Below are 14,449 nucleotides of genomic sequence, written 5' to 3' on the forward strand. Positions count from 1 at the left end.
TGTGCCCATGTATATGTGTACAGCTCTCCTGCCACACAGCACAAACACGTGAAGTCAGAGGACAACATCTCCAGTTGTCTCTCTCTTTCCAAGTTGACAGTATTTTTTGTTTTTTTTTTGTTTGTTTTTCAGCAAATGCTTTTACTCCACTAAATCATCTTGCCCCTTGGTGTTTTCTTTTATTTATTTTTTTATTTATTTATTTTTTTTTTACAAACTGTGGAACCAGCTTGTTGATATCTATGACTTGATACGATTTTGACTGAGATTGGATGAAATCTATAGATGGTGGACATCTCCATAAAATGTTTCTTTGTATTTATAAAGGTGGGTGTCTCCCAGTTTACTCAGATCTTTCATTTTCTTTATAACTCCCTGTCAACACAAAGAAACCACAGCTCTCATCTTAAAGGGGATAAGAGATAGTTGATTTTGGAACCATTTTGAGTGACCATGGCCTGGGAACACAGATTTAGGTTACCTCAAATTCCATGTTCCAACAAGTAGCCTCAAGTAGCTCTCATAGTTTGGATTTTTTTGTTTGTTTTGTTTTGTTTTGTTTTGTTTTGAGACAGGGTTTCTCTGTGTAGCCCTGGCTGTCCTGGAACTCACTCTGTAGACCAGGCTGGCCTCGAACTCAGAAATCTGCCTGCCTCTGCCTCCCAAGTGCTGGGATTAAAGGCTTAAGCCATTTTACAGAACAGAGGAGGTCATCAGTCAAGGCAAGTTTACAATATGTAGGCAGGACATGGCAGTGGGGGTGAGGTTCAGGAAACCTTTCTGTAAGACGCAAGGTGTTTTCTGGCGACATTCTAAGCATTTGGATTGGTAGAAGCTAGTTGCCTGCTAATCCCATAGATTCTAAAGACCTGCTATCTATTGTCACAAGATGTTAGTTTAGACACAGGGGAACAAGGAATGGCTGTTCTGGAGGGCCAGGATTTAGCCCAAGATAAGGTGATCTTCCTCTGGACTTTGGACATTCCAACCTATTTATTTCCACAGCATGAAATTCTAATTAGGAGTTTTCCTTCACACAGATATACATTCAACTAGGCTTGTAGCTAAGTATTTTATCTTAATATATTTTTAATATTCAATTCAAATTGCTCATTTCATGCAGATAGGAAAGTAATTGACTCCTGTATATTAACCCTGTATCGTAGCAACCTTGCTGTAGCTGCTTATTCTGCTGATTGGTGTTTATTTTGTCTTTGTTTACACAGATAATCTTGCCAGCTGTGAATAGAATTGTATTTCTTCCTTTTCCATCCCGTATCTGGTTTTACAAGTTGTTCATCAGTTAAGCCATAAACTCCCTGGAGCGTCACATTTTCATTCCTCTTGTCATGTAATGCTTATTGTTTTACCAGAGATAAAATTTCAAATGACTGTGATGATGAATAATTTAGATAAACAATTGCTTGCATGCCAATGATGTCATATACTGTTACTAGGAAATGGCCTCAGCCATGGACTGGTGTAGATATTGTCAGTTTCACATATTCATGTACACCCCAAACATCTGGGTTCCCCTATCAGCACCATCAACTCCCAGAAAGCACATAGTTCGTGTTTTTAAGACTAGAATGTGGGTTTTATTTATTTCGGGGTGTGTGTGTGTGTGTGTTCAACACCGAGAGTAACAGTCAGCAGCCAATGAGCATTCGTTCTGGGAACAAAGGGTAGTAAAAGGCGGCGGGGGCTGCCAGGGAAACGAGGCTGGAGCCGGGTCTTGGGAGGATTTCGTAAAGGGAGGGTGGGCTGGAGGTCGCGCCGGCTGTGCCGCGTTGTCATGGGGACGGCGCGTGCGCCTGCGCGGCGGAAGGCGGGGGCGGTGATGACGCGCAGGGCGGGCCCCGAGGTTCGGTTGTGTGGAGCTGGAGCGGGCAGCAGGAGCGGCGCGGTCCTCGGGGCAGGTGAGTGGCCGCGGGGGTCCCGGGCCCCGGCAGGTCTCGGAGCTGGTCCGGCGCTCTGCTAGGGGCACCGGGTGGGTCTGGCCGGGTCCTCGCCCGCACTCGGTCGCGTCCTCAGCGGTTTCCGGACGGCTGGCAGGGCGCGACGGACCGGAGGTGACTACGGTTAGCTGCGGAGCCGCTGCTCTTGAAGGGGGCAGGGAGGGCCAGGGCTTGCAGCGGGGTGTGTGCACCAGGAACGGTCCCCAAGGTCTGGTGACTCAGATCTCCTTGGAGGATTTCCTTCTAATACCGGGCGGAGGGAGGCGTACAGACGTGGAAAGTTTCCAGTTTCAGAAGTGCAGTTATGGAGCCGTGGAGTGTGTGGGATCATTTGTTGTATTCGTCCTATCTTCGACACATAGCTTTTTTTTTTTTTTTTCCTGTTTTGTTTTGTTTTCCATTAGGTAAATTACTTAGAAAGTGTAGAGTTTTAAATTCTTAACACGCACGCTTTATACCGAGAACAAATGTTTAAGAACGAAAGTTACATTGAAAACAGCTGCTGCCCTGGTCAATTGTCTTACTTTTGAAATGTCAAGGTGATACAGTTCAGCAGATTTGTACTCTCATTTTCCCGAAGTGAGGACAGGACAAACCAGAAAATATGCCTTTCCATCCTGTTAACAACTTAGTTCCTTAAACTTGCAGGTCTTAAGTGGTACATAAGTATTACTGACCAGATGATGTGCACCAGGAAATAAGGAAATGGAATGACGAGAAGGCTCAGTAAACAATTACTCCATTATAGCCAGACTCACTTAACTTTGGAAGCAGATTTTAGCTGTGCTGGATCTATTAAAGAGGATTTAAAAATCATGAACAAGAAGGGGCGGATTAAGATTTTGATGCACTTTTTAATTAAGCAGCCCTTTAAAATGAGCACGACTCACCAATTTCCCCCCATTTTTGCCACTTTCTCTTAGGTAGTAAACATCCAGAGACTGTAAAAGACAACCACACACTTTAAAATACTTATACATTTAATAATAGTTCTCTTTGTATTTACTAATTGCCAAATGTTGCAACACTTACTGAAAATTTTAGCTTTTAAGGGTGTAATTAGTAAACATATGGCTCAAAATTTTAAGCAAATAAAATGTAGAGCATACAGTATAAAACCTCCCCTGTGCTTGGCATAGGCTTTGGTTGTGCCCACCAGCCAGCCATGTTTTCTCTGGCAGGCCAGTTCTTTTAAGGTCTTAGGTACTGGTTCAGATAGTGTCTCTATGGACAGACATGTAAATATGTTTCCCTCAGTTTAACACTGAGGAAGGCATGATTTTCTGCTGTATGTGTCTGTTTTTCCAGTTAGCAATAATATTTTGGATTATAACTTTCAGTTATGGTTAAGTTTGGCTGTGTTTTGGTCAGTGTCACTGTGACCAAGCTAGTAGGTATGATTGTCACCCTTTGCAAGTACATGTCAACTAAAGACATGAAGCGGTGTTACTGTGTCTGGAGTTATAATTGGAGCAAATGTCTAAATTGTAGGAGTTACTCTTCTTATATTTAACTTTCTTAAAGTTGTAAAAGGCTTTGAACAACTATATTTAAAAAACGACAGTTTCTTTCTGCTAGCTTTTTAAAAAATGGTGTGTGTGTGTGTGTGTGCTTGTGTGTACATAGTGGGAGTTGGATGGGGAGTGCAGGGAGTGGAGAGGCTAGAGTCAGCACGCCTGTGGGGTTGAGTTAGTGGTTTTGTCAACTGCCCAAAGAATGGGTGCTGGGAACTGAACAGCACATACTCCTTGGAGCTCCTGCATACAGAACTGCCAGAAACCTAGGCCCCTGGGGCCCAGACTCACAACAACTCTACAGTTTTAACTTTGTCGCCTTCTTAGTGTGTGCCCTTCTAGTGTACATGATCTGAACCTTCCTGGGCCCCACTCCTAATGGAGAGTAAGCAGAAACTCCTTCCACGTTTCCGAGGTGAAGGCTCTTTCCCCCTGCAAGACTCCTGTCCCATCACAACAGATCACAACATCTCCAGCTCCTCTTACAGCTGTTATGAAGGGTAACAGCTTCCCCTCTATAGACCCTATACTATCTTTCATTAATCTGTGACACATATGGGCGCAGTTCTCAGTGGCTGATCATTAGAATCCCCTGGGATATTTGGTTAAGAGAACAGTTCTCAAGTCCTCATGGACTCTATCAATCTGGGGAACTTGGGAACTTTTTTTTTTTTTTACTTTTATTTATTTATTTATTTACAATCCAGTCGTTGTCCCCCTCCTGGGAACTTTTTAATTTTTTAAATTTTTTTTATGCCTGAGGTAGTTTTTATCTGAAGATTAGCTAAAGTCAAATACTTCTCTTGGGACCTGACCTAAGTGAGTTCTCTTTCACTGTGTGTGTGTGTTCATTCCATGTGGTCACAGAATTTCTGTTAGGACTGATTCAGGTATGTTCTTTGACACATTACATGAACTACAAGGATTGTCTTTTGTTCCTCTGGACAATCAAGGTCCTTATTGTTTTATTTGAATTCAACACAACACTTTTTCTTATTTATGCTTTTAAATTATTTGTATTTAGTTGTCTAAAGTGAGAAGTTCCACAGTGGAGCATAACCTGAAATTTTAAGAGTGATTTCAATGAGGGAAAACTAAGCCATTCCAAAGTATTTGGGTTTGATTATACATAGTTGAAATGGGCCACATATTTGACTTGCGCTAATTTTCCCAATTACAATATGTGGTCCTACCTTTTAACCATTGTGAAGATTTCAACTATTATCTTTGTCCCAGCACATCATTGCTTTTGGTTTTTCTTGTATTTGGGTCATTAAAACACAATACTAATTCCAGATCGCAACGATCAATGAGTTATGTCAATACTGTTCGTTAATTTTTTTTTTTTTATTTCTGTGGGCAAATACAGTATCTTTAATAACTTGAGTGGCTTAGGATTATGGTGAGGGAGTACCCAATATTGTTCTTTGTTTAAAGACAATTTTCATTTAGGCTTATAAACATTAAATAGAATAATTGGTGCAGTTGATTTTTAAAAGTGCCTACATTACTAGTTCCTTCTGGTCATCTCTCTTATTTATCTGCAGTTGGCCTCTACAAATGATGCACAGGAAATTTGGAATACAAATAAAAGTTGTTAAAAAAAAAAACTGTACCATCTTAGTGAGAGAGGATGGATGAGGCTTTTCTGGAAATACTGCAGGACAGAGTTCTTCCTGTTGACTAAGGGATTTTGTTTCTCCAACTAAAAGAAGTATGTTGTTTACTCACTGATTCTCAGGTTTGAAGAATCCATCTAAAACCTCCCGGTGTATATGATCGGGTTCTTCATGTTAGACCTAGAATTCACCAGCTGGTCTCACATGCACCACCTTTCTCCTTAGCTTTCTTCTCTGTAGCTGTGGCTGAAAGAGCAGAATTTTGGCTTTCTTATTAGACTCAGCAGCAGAAGCAACAACCAAATCCTAGTTCTTCCAAAATATCACTTCCCTTATTTCAATTGTTGTGTGGGCCTAAGCGACATACCTTGCTCTGAGGGTGTTGGGGGACAGATAGAAAGTCCTTACTAATCTAGCAGTTACTTCATTAGACGCTTGATTTTTCCAAACCATGTCTACAGGGGTAATAGCATTGGTCTGAACAACAGCAGAGCCATTGGTAGTGATACAGCATCACTCTCAGGTTTTCCCACCTAAAGTAACCGTCCTTTCTAGAAGGCACCACATCTGGAGATAATATTTTTTGTAGTCTTTTTTTGTTATTGTTGTTGTCTTTGTGTTTTGAGGAGACTCTGGTATTGCCCAAATAATTAGGAGAAAAAATAATCTTCTTAACAGAAAGTCTTTGGGGAGTTATTTTCTAAGGCCTTACTGGTTCCATGGGTTCAGGGTTCTTCATCTGACATGACAGAGTATTATGGTTTCAACCAGCATGGGGCAGGCCACACATGCCTGAAGGGCTGATTGTTGAAAGGACGGGTTCTTTCCAAGGAATAAGATGAGCACAGAGCAGAAGGTTGCAGGCAGACCCCACAGATGCCAAGGACTTCTGGGGCTGCTTTGATTTCAGGAGCACTGGGTGATGCATCATGCCATCACTCCTGAATAGAAGACCTGGAAGCAGAATTCTGTGCTTTAATAGGAGTCCTAAAGGGTTAAAATGAGAACTCTTCCCTGGTGTTATCTTGTAATTGGCTTTGGTTATTATAAAGAGTCAAGAGTAGTCATAGTTCTGCAAAAAAGAGCTAAATACTTCTGACACTTGGAATTAGATCAAAGACTTAGAGCAGGGGCTTCCTCTCAGCCTTGTGACTGGGGAGGGTGGAAAGCCAGGCAACAGTTTATGGCAAAGGATGCAGTAATTTATAGGATGCAGTACAGGCTGCTTAGGGTGGTTTTATAATTGATTGCTCTGGAAATAGTAACTAAATGACCCACTTCAACTTGAAAAGGACCTGTTTGTTTTTCCAGTTACTGTATGAAAGATAAACACCTCTGGTTTCATCCCCTGTAATGATAAACAATGAGATTGTGTGATTTTGTTGGAGTTTTGGAGCACTATTTCTTATGCAAAAGTTAAAAACTGGAGGGTGCAGAGAGGCTGGAGCGAGTCTTTATCATGCAAAAGGAGGTCATTGAAGGCCCAGTTCTCTCTAGGAGCCTCCTGCCTGTGTCCACTCCTGCTCTTGTCAATTGTGAGGGGAATTTTATGTGGTTCTGGGAATCTGGGGCTGCTTGGGGAGAGTGCATAGGTGGCTGTGTAGAAGACTAGGATTGCTGAGGGAAGATGGGATGTTAGCTCTCCTGTGCTCTCTTCTAGACTGTCGAGTTAAAGGTGACTTTATTCTAAAGGAAAATTGCTAGAGCAATTGCTATGTATGAGATCTGTGACATCTCATTTGGTCTAGGTCAAAAAAGACTGACTGGATTTTTAGGCAGAGGAGAAACAAGGTGAGAACAGCATGGAGAGCCAGCATGGGGGAATGTAGCAGACTCAGCCAGTTCTTAGAGGGAAGGAAGGGGCCAGAAAGAAGGGCTAACCCTTGGCTCCAGCTGATAAGTAGAGCAAAGTGCAGAGGCTTGAGGGAAGGAGCAGTGTTAGCAGAGGTTGGAAAACTTTTGTTCATCTAGAAGGAAGCTATTCAATTAATTGCTTATATAGAAAAAAGAAACAAAACACAGCTGGAGGCTGTGATTGGCCTAAAACGAGAGCATCTGGTCCTAATGCAGAGGGGCTTGTTTGCAGTGTTGGGAGGGAAGAACACAGGGATGGAAGAGTGTTTCCCATAGTGGCTTGTGGGATCGGCTAGCCACTCCTGCTCTGAGTCCCTTTCTCCTATCTGCTGCATCTCTTTTCCATTTGTATGCTCTATCATAAACTGGAAATAAGTCGTGTTTTACTGAGATTCGAGTAGTTCTGTCAAATTATTGAAGCACTTGATTTGTAGCCATCATGCTGATAGAGAAGTTGTTAATCCCACTGTGGGAGAATAACACTACTACCACAACTTTTGAGCCAAATTTGAAGCAAGCTTTATTCAATGCTAGACAGAATGATGGCCACTGGCCAGGTCTGGACCTGAGATTTCTAGAAAATGTCTGTGTGTTACATTAGTCAGGTCCTTAAAGAGGCAAACTCCATAAGGCTATATACTTCCCACCTTCAATAGAGGCAGGCATACATCCTGATATACTTCCTGCTTATGTGTGGTCAAACATATCCTGCACAGTTGGGGCAGCCAACCTTGTTTACAGCAGTGGAAACACTTGGCTTGTTTGTTATGCTGTGAACAACCCCCATCATTCCAGGAAGTTTTCTGTCCTTGGGCAAGTGGGGCTTACACTTAGAGGCATTTTTGTTTTATATATCGTAATGTAAATATTTCATATGCAGGATACCTGATATGTGACTCCTCTGAAAGGATCATGCAGCCTCCAATGGGTTGAGTCTTGACACACAGGTTGAGAAACTGCTCTAAGTCCTTTACCTTCTATCTGCTCTGCTCTCCGCATGGACCATAACCCTTCCCTTCTGACCTCTTCCTCTAAGTTCACTAATTTGACAGAAGTGCTTAAACTTTAGCAAAATACCACTTATCCTTCCCAGGTTATTAAATGTGTTACTATTATATGATAGGTTGAGCCTGTTTCCTGAGGTGACATAGGACCAGTGGTTCTAAACCTGTGGGTCGTTACCCTTTAGAGTTGAACAACCCTTTCACAGAGGTAGCCTAAGACCATTGAAAAACACAGTGATTCACAACAGTAGCAAAATTACAGTTATGAAGTAGCAACAAACTTTTTTGGTTTGGGGAGGTCACCCCAACATGAGGAACTGAATAAAAGGGACACAGCATTAGGAAGGTTGAGAACCACTGGCTTAGGACACTAAAACAAAGGTGTGGACCTACTCAGTAGGTAAACAGCTATCTGCCTGCCTGCCTGCCCACCCGGATGACCTCAGATCCTTAAAATACATAGAGTAAATTAGGACAAAGGAGAAACAGGTAATAGCATAATAGATTTCCTTATCAGAGCTCTGAGAGTGGAGAGGATAGCTAAATGGAGCATTAGCAAGCGGTGGAGGGCTTGAGTAGTAGTACTGTAGACCAAATGGACCGAAAGCCATCAACAGGACATCCCATCCATTTCACAGAAGACATTTTCTTCTCAAGTATGTGTGCAGGTCATTTCGTCTTAACAATTTTAAAAATACTGAACTAGGAAGCATCTTTTTGATGACAGTAAAAGGAGAAATCAAGGGCTGGAGAGATGACTCAGCGGTTAGGAGCACTGACTGCTCTTCCATAAGTCCTGAGTTCAATTCCCAGCAACCACATGGTGGCTCACAACCATCTGTAATGGGATCTGATGCCCTCTTCTGGTGTGTGTCTAAAGACAGCAACAGTGTACTCACATACATAAAATAAATAAATCTTTTTTTTTTTTAAGTAGAAATCAAAATACACTCTTGATCACTTTTGTAGGGTAAAAGAAGTCAAAGGGGAAACTAGAAAATATCAGAGACAAAAATAAAATAGAATATATTTAAACTTGTGGAGCAGTTACCGGCAGTTACAAATGTCCAACATTGGTGCTGGACACTGAACTTCGATCCTCTGCAGGAGCAGTGCGTGCTCTTAAGCACTCAGCTATCTCTCTAGCCCCTCGATCTAAGTATATGCTTATAAGTGCCCAATTCTATACTTACAATTTGTTAAAAAGTCAGGAGGGGGGGAGAGTAACTAGATTCTAAAATTCACAGTAAACTGAAATGTATATATAGAGAGTGAATAACAATTAGAATCTTAAAAAAGAGTGGCGTGAGAAAGTTCATACTCAAAGCTTAATGCAGAGGTCCAGCAATGACTAGGGCGGCAGGTGGGAAGGAAGCGGTGGCAGAGGTCAGAAGTGACGACACAGTAACCACCAGCTGATTTTCAGCTAGGCCGCCAAAGCAATTCTTCTCAGAGTCGAGCTCTATTCTTTCCGAAATCTATTCTTTTAAAGAAACAGTGCTAGAACAACATCTTGACATATAGGTACAAAGAATTAAATTGCATCAGTGCTTCATCTGTGGTTTAAAAACAAAAACAAAAACAAAAAAACCCCCAAGATTCAAACTAGATCAAAGATCCAAATATAATAGCTAAATCTGTAAAATCCATAGACCAAAGCAGTGTTTTAATGACCATGAGTTAGTTCCTGTATGTTGTCTTTAATGTACAACTAGCCAGGGGAAACACATTTAACTTTATCAAATAAAAGACTTTTGTGCTACAAAGAACACTCAAAATCAAAGGCAGTCTAAGGAATGAAAGGAAAATGTTTGAAAATCTATCAGATAGGAGTATGTGATATGTCTGAACGTATACCCACCTTCAAAAGTCATTGTTTAAGTTCTGCAAACTTGAAGGTGAGAGTGAGTTTTGGGGAGTGAGATTGGGTGGGCTTTGCTCTTAGAACTAGAGCTAGAGCCCTTACAGTAGAGACACCACAGAACTGCCTTGGCCCTTCCTTCTGCCTTGTGAAGGCCCAATGAAAAGCTACTGTCTGTGGCACAGGACAGGATACTTCTCCCTGTTCTTGAGCCTTCTACTGTGCAGAACTTTGAGAATTAAATTTGTATTTATAAACTAGCCAGTTCCATTGATTTTTGAAACCTGAATGAATTTAGAACCTGATACCTAGAATTTAAGCAGAACCGTTACCATTCAAAACAAATCCAGTTAAATAAACAGGCGGGGTTTTAAGTAGGCATTTCTTCGTTGATGGAGGATGTAGGTGTAATAAGGTCTGCAAGTGGCCCAGTACACGAAAGGATGCCAGTGTCATTATTTGTTAGGAAGATGGAGTTCTGACCACATTGAGATGCTATTTCACGTCTAGCGTGGCTGTTAGCCGAACCAGACTATAGCAGTAAGGAAATGGAGAAATAAGAATTCTGAGAGTATAAAAATAGTGTTATCCTTTTAGAAACAGTTTGATCATTTACAAAAACGTTAAATGTATTGATTTAGAAGTCATGTTTTTAGTTATATATCAAAAGTATAAAAGGCATATATCTTATGCAAAAATTTCTGAAGCAAGCCGGGCGTGGTGGCGCACGCCTTTAATCCCAGCACTCGGGAGGCAGAGGCAGGCGGATTTCTGAGTTCGAGGCCAGCCTGGTCTACAGAGTGAGTTCCAGGACAGCCAGGGCTACACAGAGAAACCCTGTCTAGAAAAACCAAAAAGGAAAAAAAAAAAATTTTCTGAAGCATATATATTAACTACCAAGAACATTATTCATTATGGCCCTAAGGTCCAGATGAGAGTGAATAAACATAAAGTGGTATAGAAGCAATCTAATATATTCAGCTTAAAAGGATAAAATGCTGATAGATGAATGCCACAGCATCAATGACCTTTAGCATACCATATGGTAGGAAGGAAGCCGACAAAAGGCCGTACATTCCATTGATCTCAGTTAAATTGTCCACAGATGTAAATCCAGAGGCAAGCGGCCTACATGGCTGAAGCCGGAGTGTGGATGGCAGGGGAAGGGGCGAGGAGTCATTTGAGTGCATAATAATATTCCAGATATTAGAAGTGGAATGATTGAACAGCTCATGTTGATATGAAAAATAAATTCTTAAAAAGGATTTGAGTTTTTCTGTATGACAATTATTGCCCACCCGAGACATAGAACTCTAATGATTTTTAATAAAATGTAATGTACAGTATTAGTACCTATAGCATGATTAAATACATGGTGATTGGTTAGTAAACAGGAATCCATTTATTTTACTTTTGTTGTTTGAGACAGGTTCTTTCTCTGTAGTCCTGGAACTTGCTGTGTAGATCTGGCTGGTATGGAACTCATGATATGCTTTCTGCTTCTCCACATCTCCAGCTTTTTATTTTTGAGACTATTAAGTAATTACAACATTTCTCCCTTTCCTTTCCTCCCTCTAAGCCCTCCAATGTACCCTCCCTGCCATCTTTCAAATTCAGGACATCCTTTTTCATCTTATCATATGCATGTATGTATATGTCTTTATATTTATATTCCTAAATATAACCTGCACAGTCTGTATGTATACTTTCCAGGGCTGACCACTTGAAATTGAATAACTAATTAGTATGTTCTTCCCTGGGGAAGAACCCCCACTCCCCAGCATCTTTAATTGTCTGTATTTCTTTGTGTGGGTTGAGGCCTGTGTTCTTTCCCTGTCTGCATTGGCATGTATGTTATTGTCCATATTCAGCTCATGGATAGGCAGTTGTGTTGGTGAGACGTTTATGGATGTATTTTTAACATTACTAGGATAAATAGTCTTGCAGCAGCTCCCTGATTTCTGACACCTACGAGCTTTTTCACCCCTCTTCTGAAGTGTTTCTGAGCCTCGGGTACAGGAGGGTTTTGTAGATGGATCCACTGGGACTGGGCCTCACAACTCTGCATTTTTATTGGTTGTGGTTTTCTGTATTGGTTTCTATCTGTTGCAAAGAGAAGCTTTCTTTTTTTGTTTTTCGTTTTTCGAAGTTTTCTTGATGAGGGGTGAAACTATACTTTCTGAGGACAGATATTTAGAATGGAGTTAAGAATTATGCTAGTTTAGTAAAGTCGTGGTTGTATGTTCTTCCAGTATCCACAACCGCATTAGCGCTGAGTAGTTAGCTAGACTTAGGAAATGTATGGTGTCTTCACCATTCATCTCTGGGGCAGTAGCCATAGGGTGTATGTTTTGGGAGTCTCTTAAGACAACCCTGGCCAATAACTCATGTCTTTCGTTGGGGTGTTGTTTTAGTAAGTAACCATTACTGGGACTGAGAACGTGCACAGAGGGACAGATTGCCTGCTGATGGTTTCGTTCTGGGGCTTGTGAGATGCTTCTTAGGAGACATGGTGGGACTTAGAGTGAGTTTCCACTTTAGCATGTCACATTTTACTACCAATCCATAGGAAAGCGTTTCTGGGTGAACTGTTCCTTCGGAGAGAGCTTGATGGCTTTCTCCTGCTTTTCTGCTCATTATAGCATGGCTAACCTCGTTGAATCATCTCCCTGTGGTGGAAACTGCTAGAGAAGCAGGTTCTGTAGGAGCCTGGTTGGAGAGTGTGCTGGCTCCAGCATGGCTGAGAGGCTGGCTGCCCTTGCCAAGTGCTCAGCAGCCTCCTCCTCTCAGCAGTGCAGGCAGGATTGCAAAGGTTCAGCTCTGGGTTTGGAGAGCAGGAAATAAAGAATAGATTTGAAAGTGGGAGGTGATGGAGCAGGCTCAGTAATTTGCTAAGCCTATTAGTAATTAGAATACATTGTTTTATTTGGCTAAGTGGAAGACTCAGGTATTTACCTCAGAATAGCTAAACAAAACTTAAAATATGTGTCTGTAATATTTCAGATAATTTTATTTTAAATTGCTATGAAAAGCAATTTATGTAGCTTAACAAACATTGAACTGTTTATAGAAATGTTAACAATGAAAGGCAATAGTTTCCTTTTTTACATCCCTTTCCTCTAGATAAAACCATTGCTAAAAATATAGATGGCATATGCTAAGTTTTTCCATATACTATGAGTATCTTCCCAGTGCGGTTTGCGTGCATACTATTTTCTGTTGGCACTGTTGGTAGAAGGTACTATGTCTGTCCACGCCCAAGAGTGTCTTGTGAAAGGCTCTTTCCTGACCCTGGTTTAGCTGAGGAGCACTGTGTCAGCTGAGGGTAAGCCACATGCTTTTCTTCTTTGATTTTCACAACTTGTGAAATGAAGGGAGCTTTTCTTGACGTTTAAAATCCAAGATGAATGTAGTTTGGTAGCTGTGGGAACAGAGAGACAGTTTAGTAACAACTGTTAAATGTCTACTAACTATGATATGCCTTAAATAGTCCCATTATTTTTGTTGTTGTTTTATTTTTATTTTGTTTTTTTGAGCTTTTTTATTGTATTAAACATTTGTTAAATGTTTATATCCATATTGTTGGCTGTACATACTGTGTGATACTTTTTTTTTCCATTTTTTAGAAAATATCTGCAGAAATGTCTCTTTATCCATCTCTTGAAGATTTGAAGGTAGACAAAGTAATTCAGGTATGTTTGCTTTTCATTTAAAAACTGTTTCATAATGTTTTCTTTGTTAAATGAAACAGGAAGTATGCATTAGTTGGTATATTCCTAAGTCTGTTTAGGTCTCTTGTAGACTAAAACATTGATTAGAAATTCATTTTTATTTCTCTGTATCTATTAGCCCTAGGGTAAAATTTCTTTCTTAGATAAACAGAAGTTAAGTTGTATATGTGTGTGTGTGTGTTTGTATACATATTAAGTCATCTCTCCAGCCCTAGAGAGAGAGTATTTCCTTAAATTTGTTTTACAATTTTCAAAGATAGCTTACTTTTCTTAGTACAGTTTAAATTACAGAAGACACATGTAAGTTGTTGGAGTGTATACTATGCATGCCAGCCCTTTAGATAGTGGTAGTTTTGTTGGAGCATTTTTGTTTGTTTGTTGGGTTGGTTTTTGAGGTCTTTAGGAGGTGTGACGGACGAGTCTAGAATAAATATGCCTCCTCCCTGAGGATAAAGTGTACAGAAGCAATGAGGTAAGCGCTGCTGTTAGAGCAGGAGGGAGAGCTCGAGGGTAGACTGGAAAGTACGTCAGCTGACCTCTCTAAGAGAAGCAGAGTTCCCTCACAGGCCCTATGATGTTCCAGCAGAGAGCTAGCTGCTGGGAGATGGAGTGGGCAGGGGCAGGAAGTGGGGTGGCTCTTCTGTCCCTGCTATATTTTAAAATATTCCTGGTCCAGCCACTCAGGCTAAGAGGTTCTGATCCACGGATGGATGACACGTGTGGTTTTGATCTTGAGATGCCCTGTCAAGAAGTTACAGAAGAGTATAACATTCCTTGTATGGCCCATCTCACCACAGCAGCGAACTGGCAGTTGATGTTTTGTAAATTATTTTGCAGTAGCCATTATGATCGCTACTTATGATTGCTACTTATGATCGCTACTTATGATTGCGTTCAGCACCACATTA

The 14,449-nt window shown here is 41.0% G+C and overlaps 1 protein-coding gene across 2 annotated transcripts in view; it reads left to right on the top strand.

The window, feature by feature from the left end:
• Positions 1–1,833: 1,833 nt before the first annotated feature.
• Sdcbp (syndecan binding protein) overlaps positions 1,834–14,449 on the top strand; it is a 31,035-nt gene continuing 18,419 nt past the window's right edge. Inside the window, exons 1-2 of one of the 2 annotated variants that reach the window (XM_021160710.1) lie at positions 1,834–1,919; positions 13,437–13,502. In XM_021160710.1, the coding sequence (XP_021016369.1) occupies positions 13,452–13,502 (51 nt within the window). In that variant the 5' untranslated portion in view covers positions 1,834–1,919; positions 13,437–13,451. The remainder of the gene's footprint in view (positions 1,920–13,436; positions 13,503–14,449) is intronic. The other variant, XM_021160711.2, reaches the window with a different exon arrangement.

Source organism: Mus caroli, chromosome 4 (assembly GCF_900094665.2).
Source record: "Mus caroli chromosome 4, CAROLI_EIJ_v1.1, whole genome shotgun sequence".
NCBI classification, from domain to species: Eukaryota; Metazoa; Chordata; class Mammalia; order Rodentia; family Muridae; genus Mus; species Mus caroli.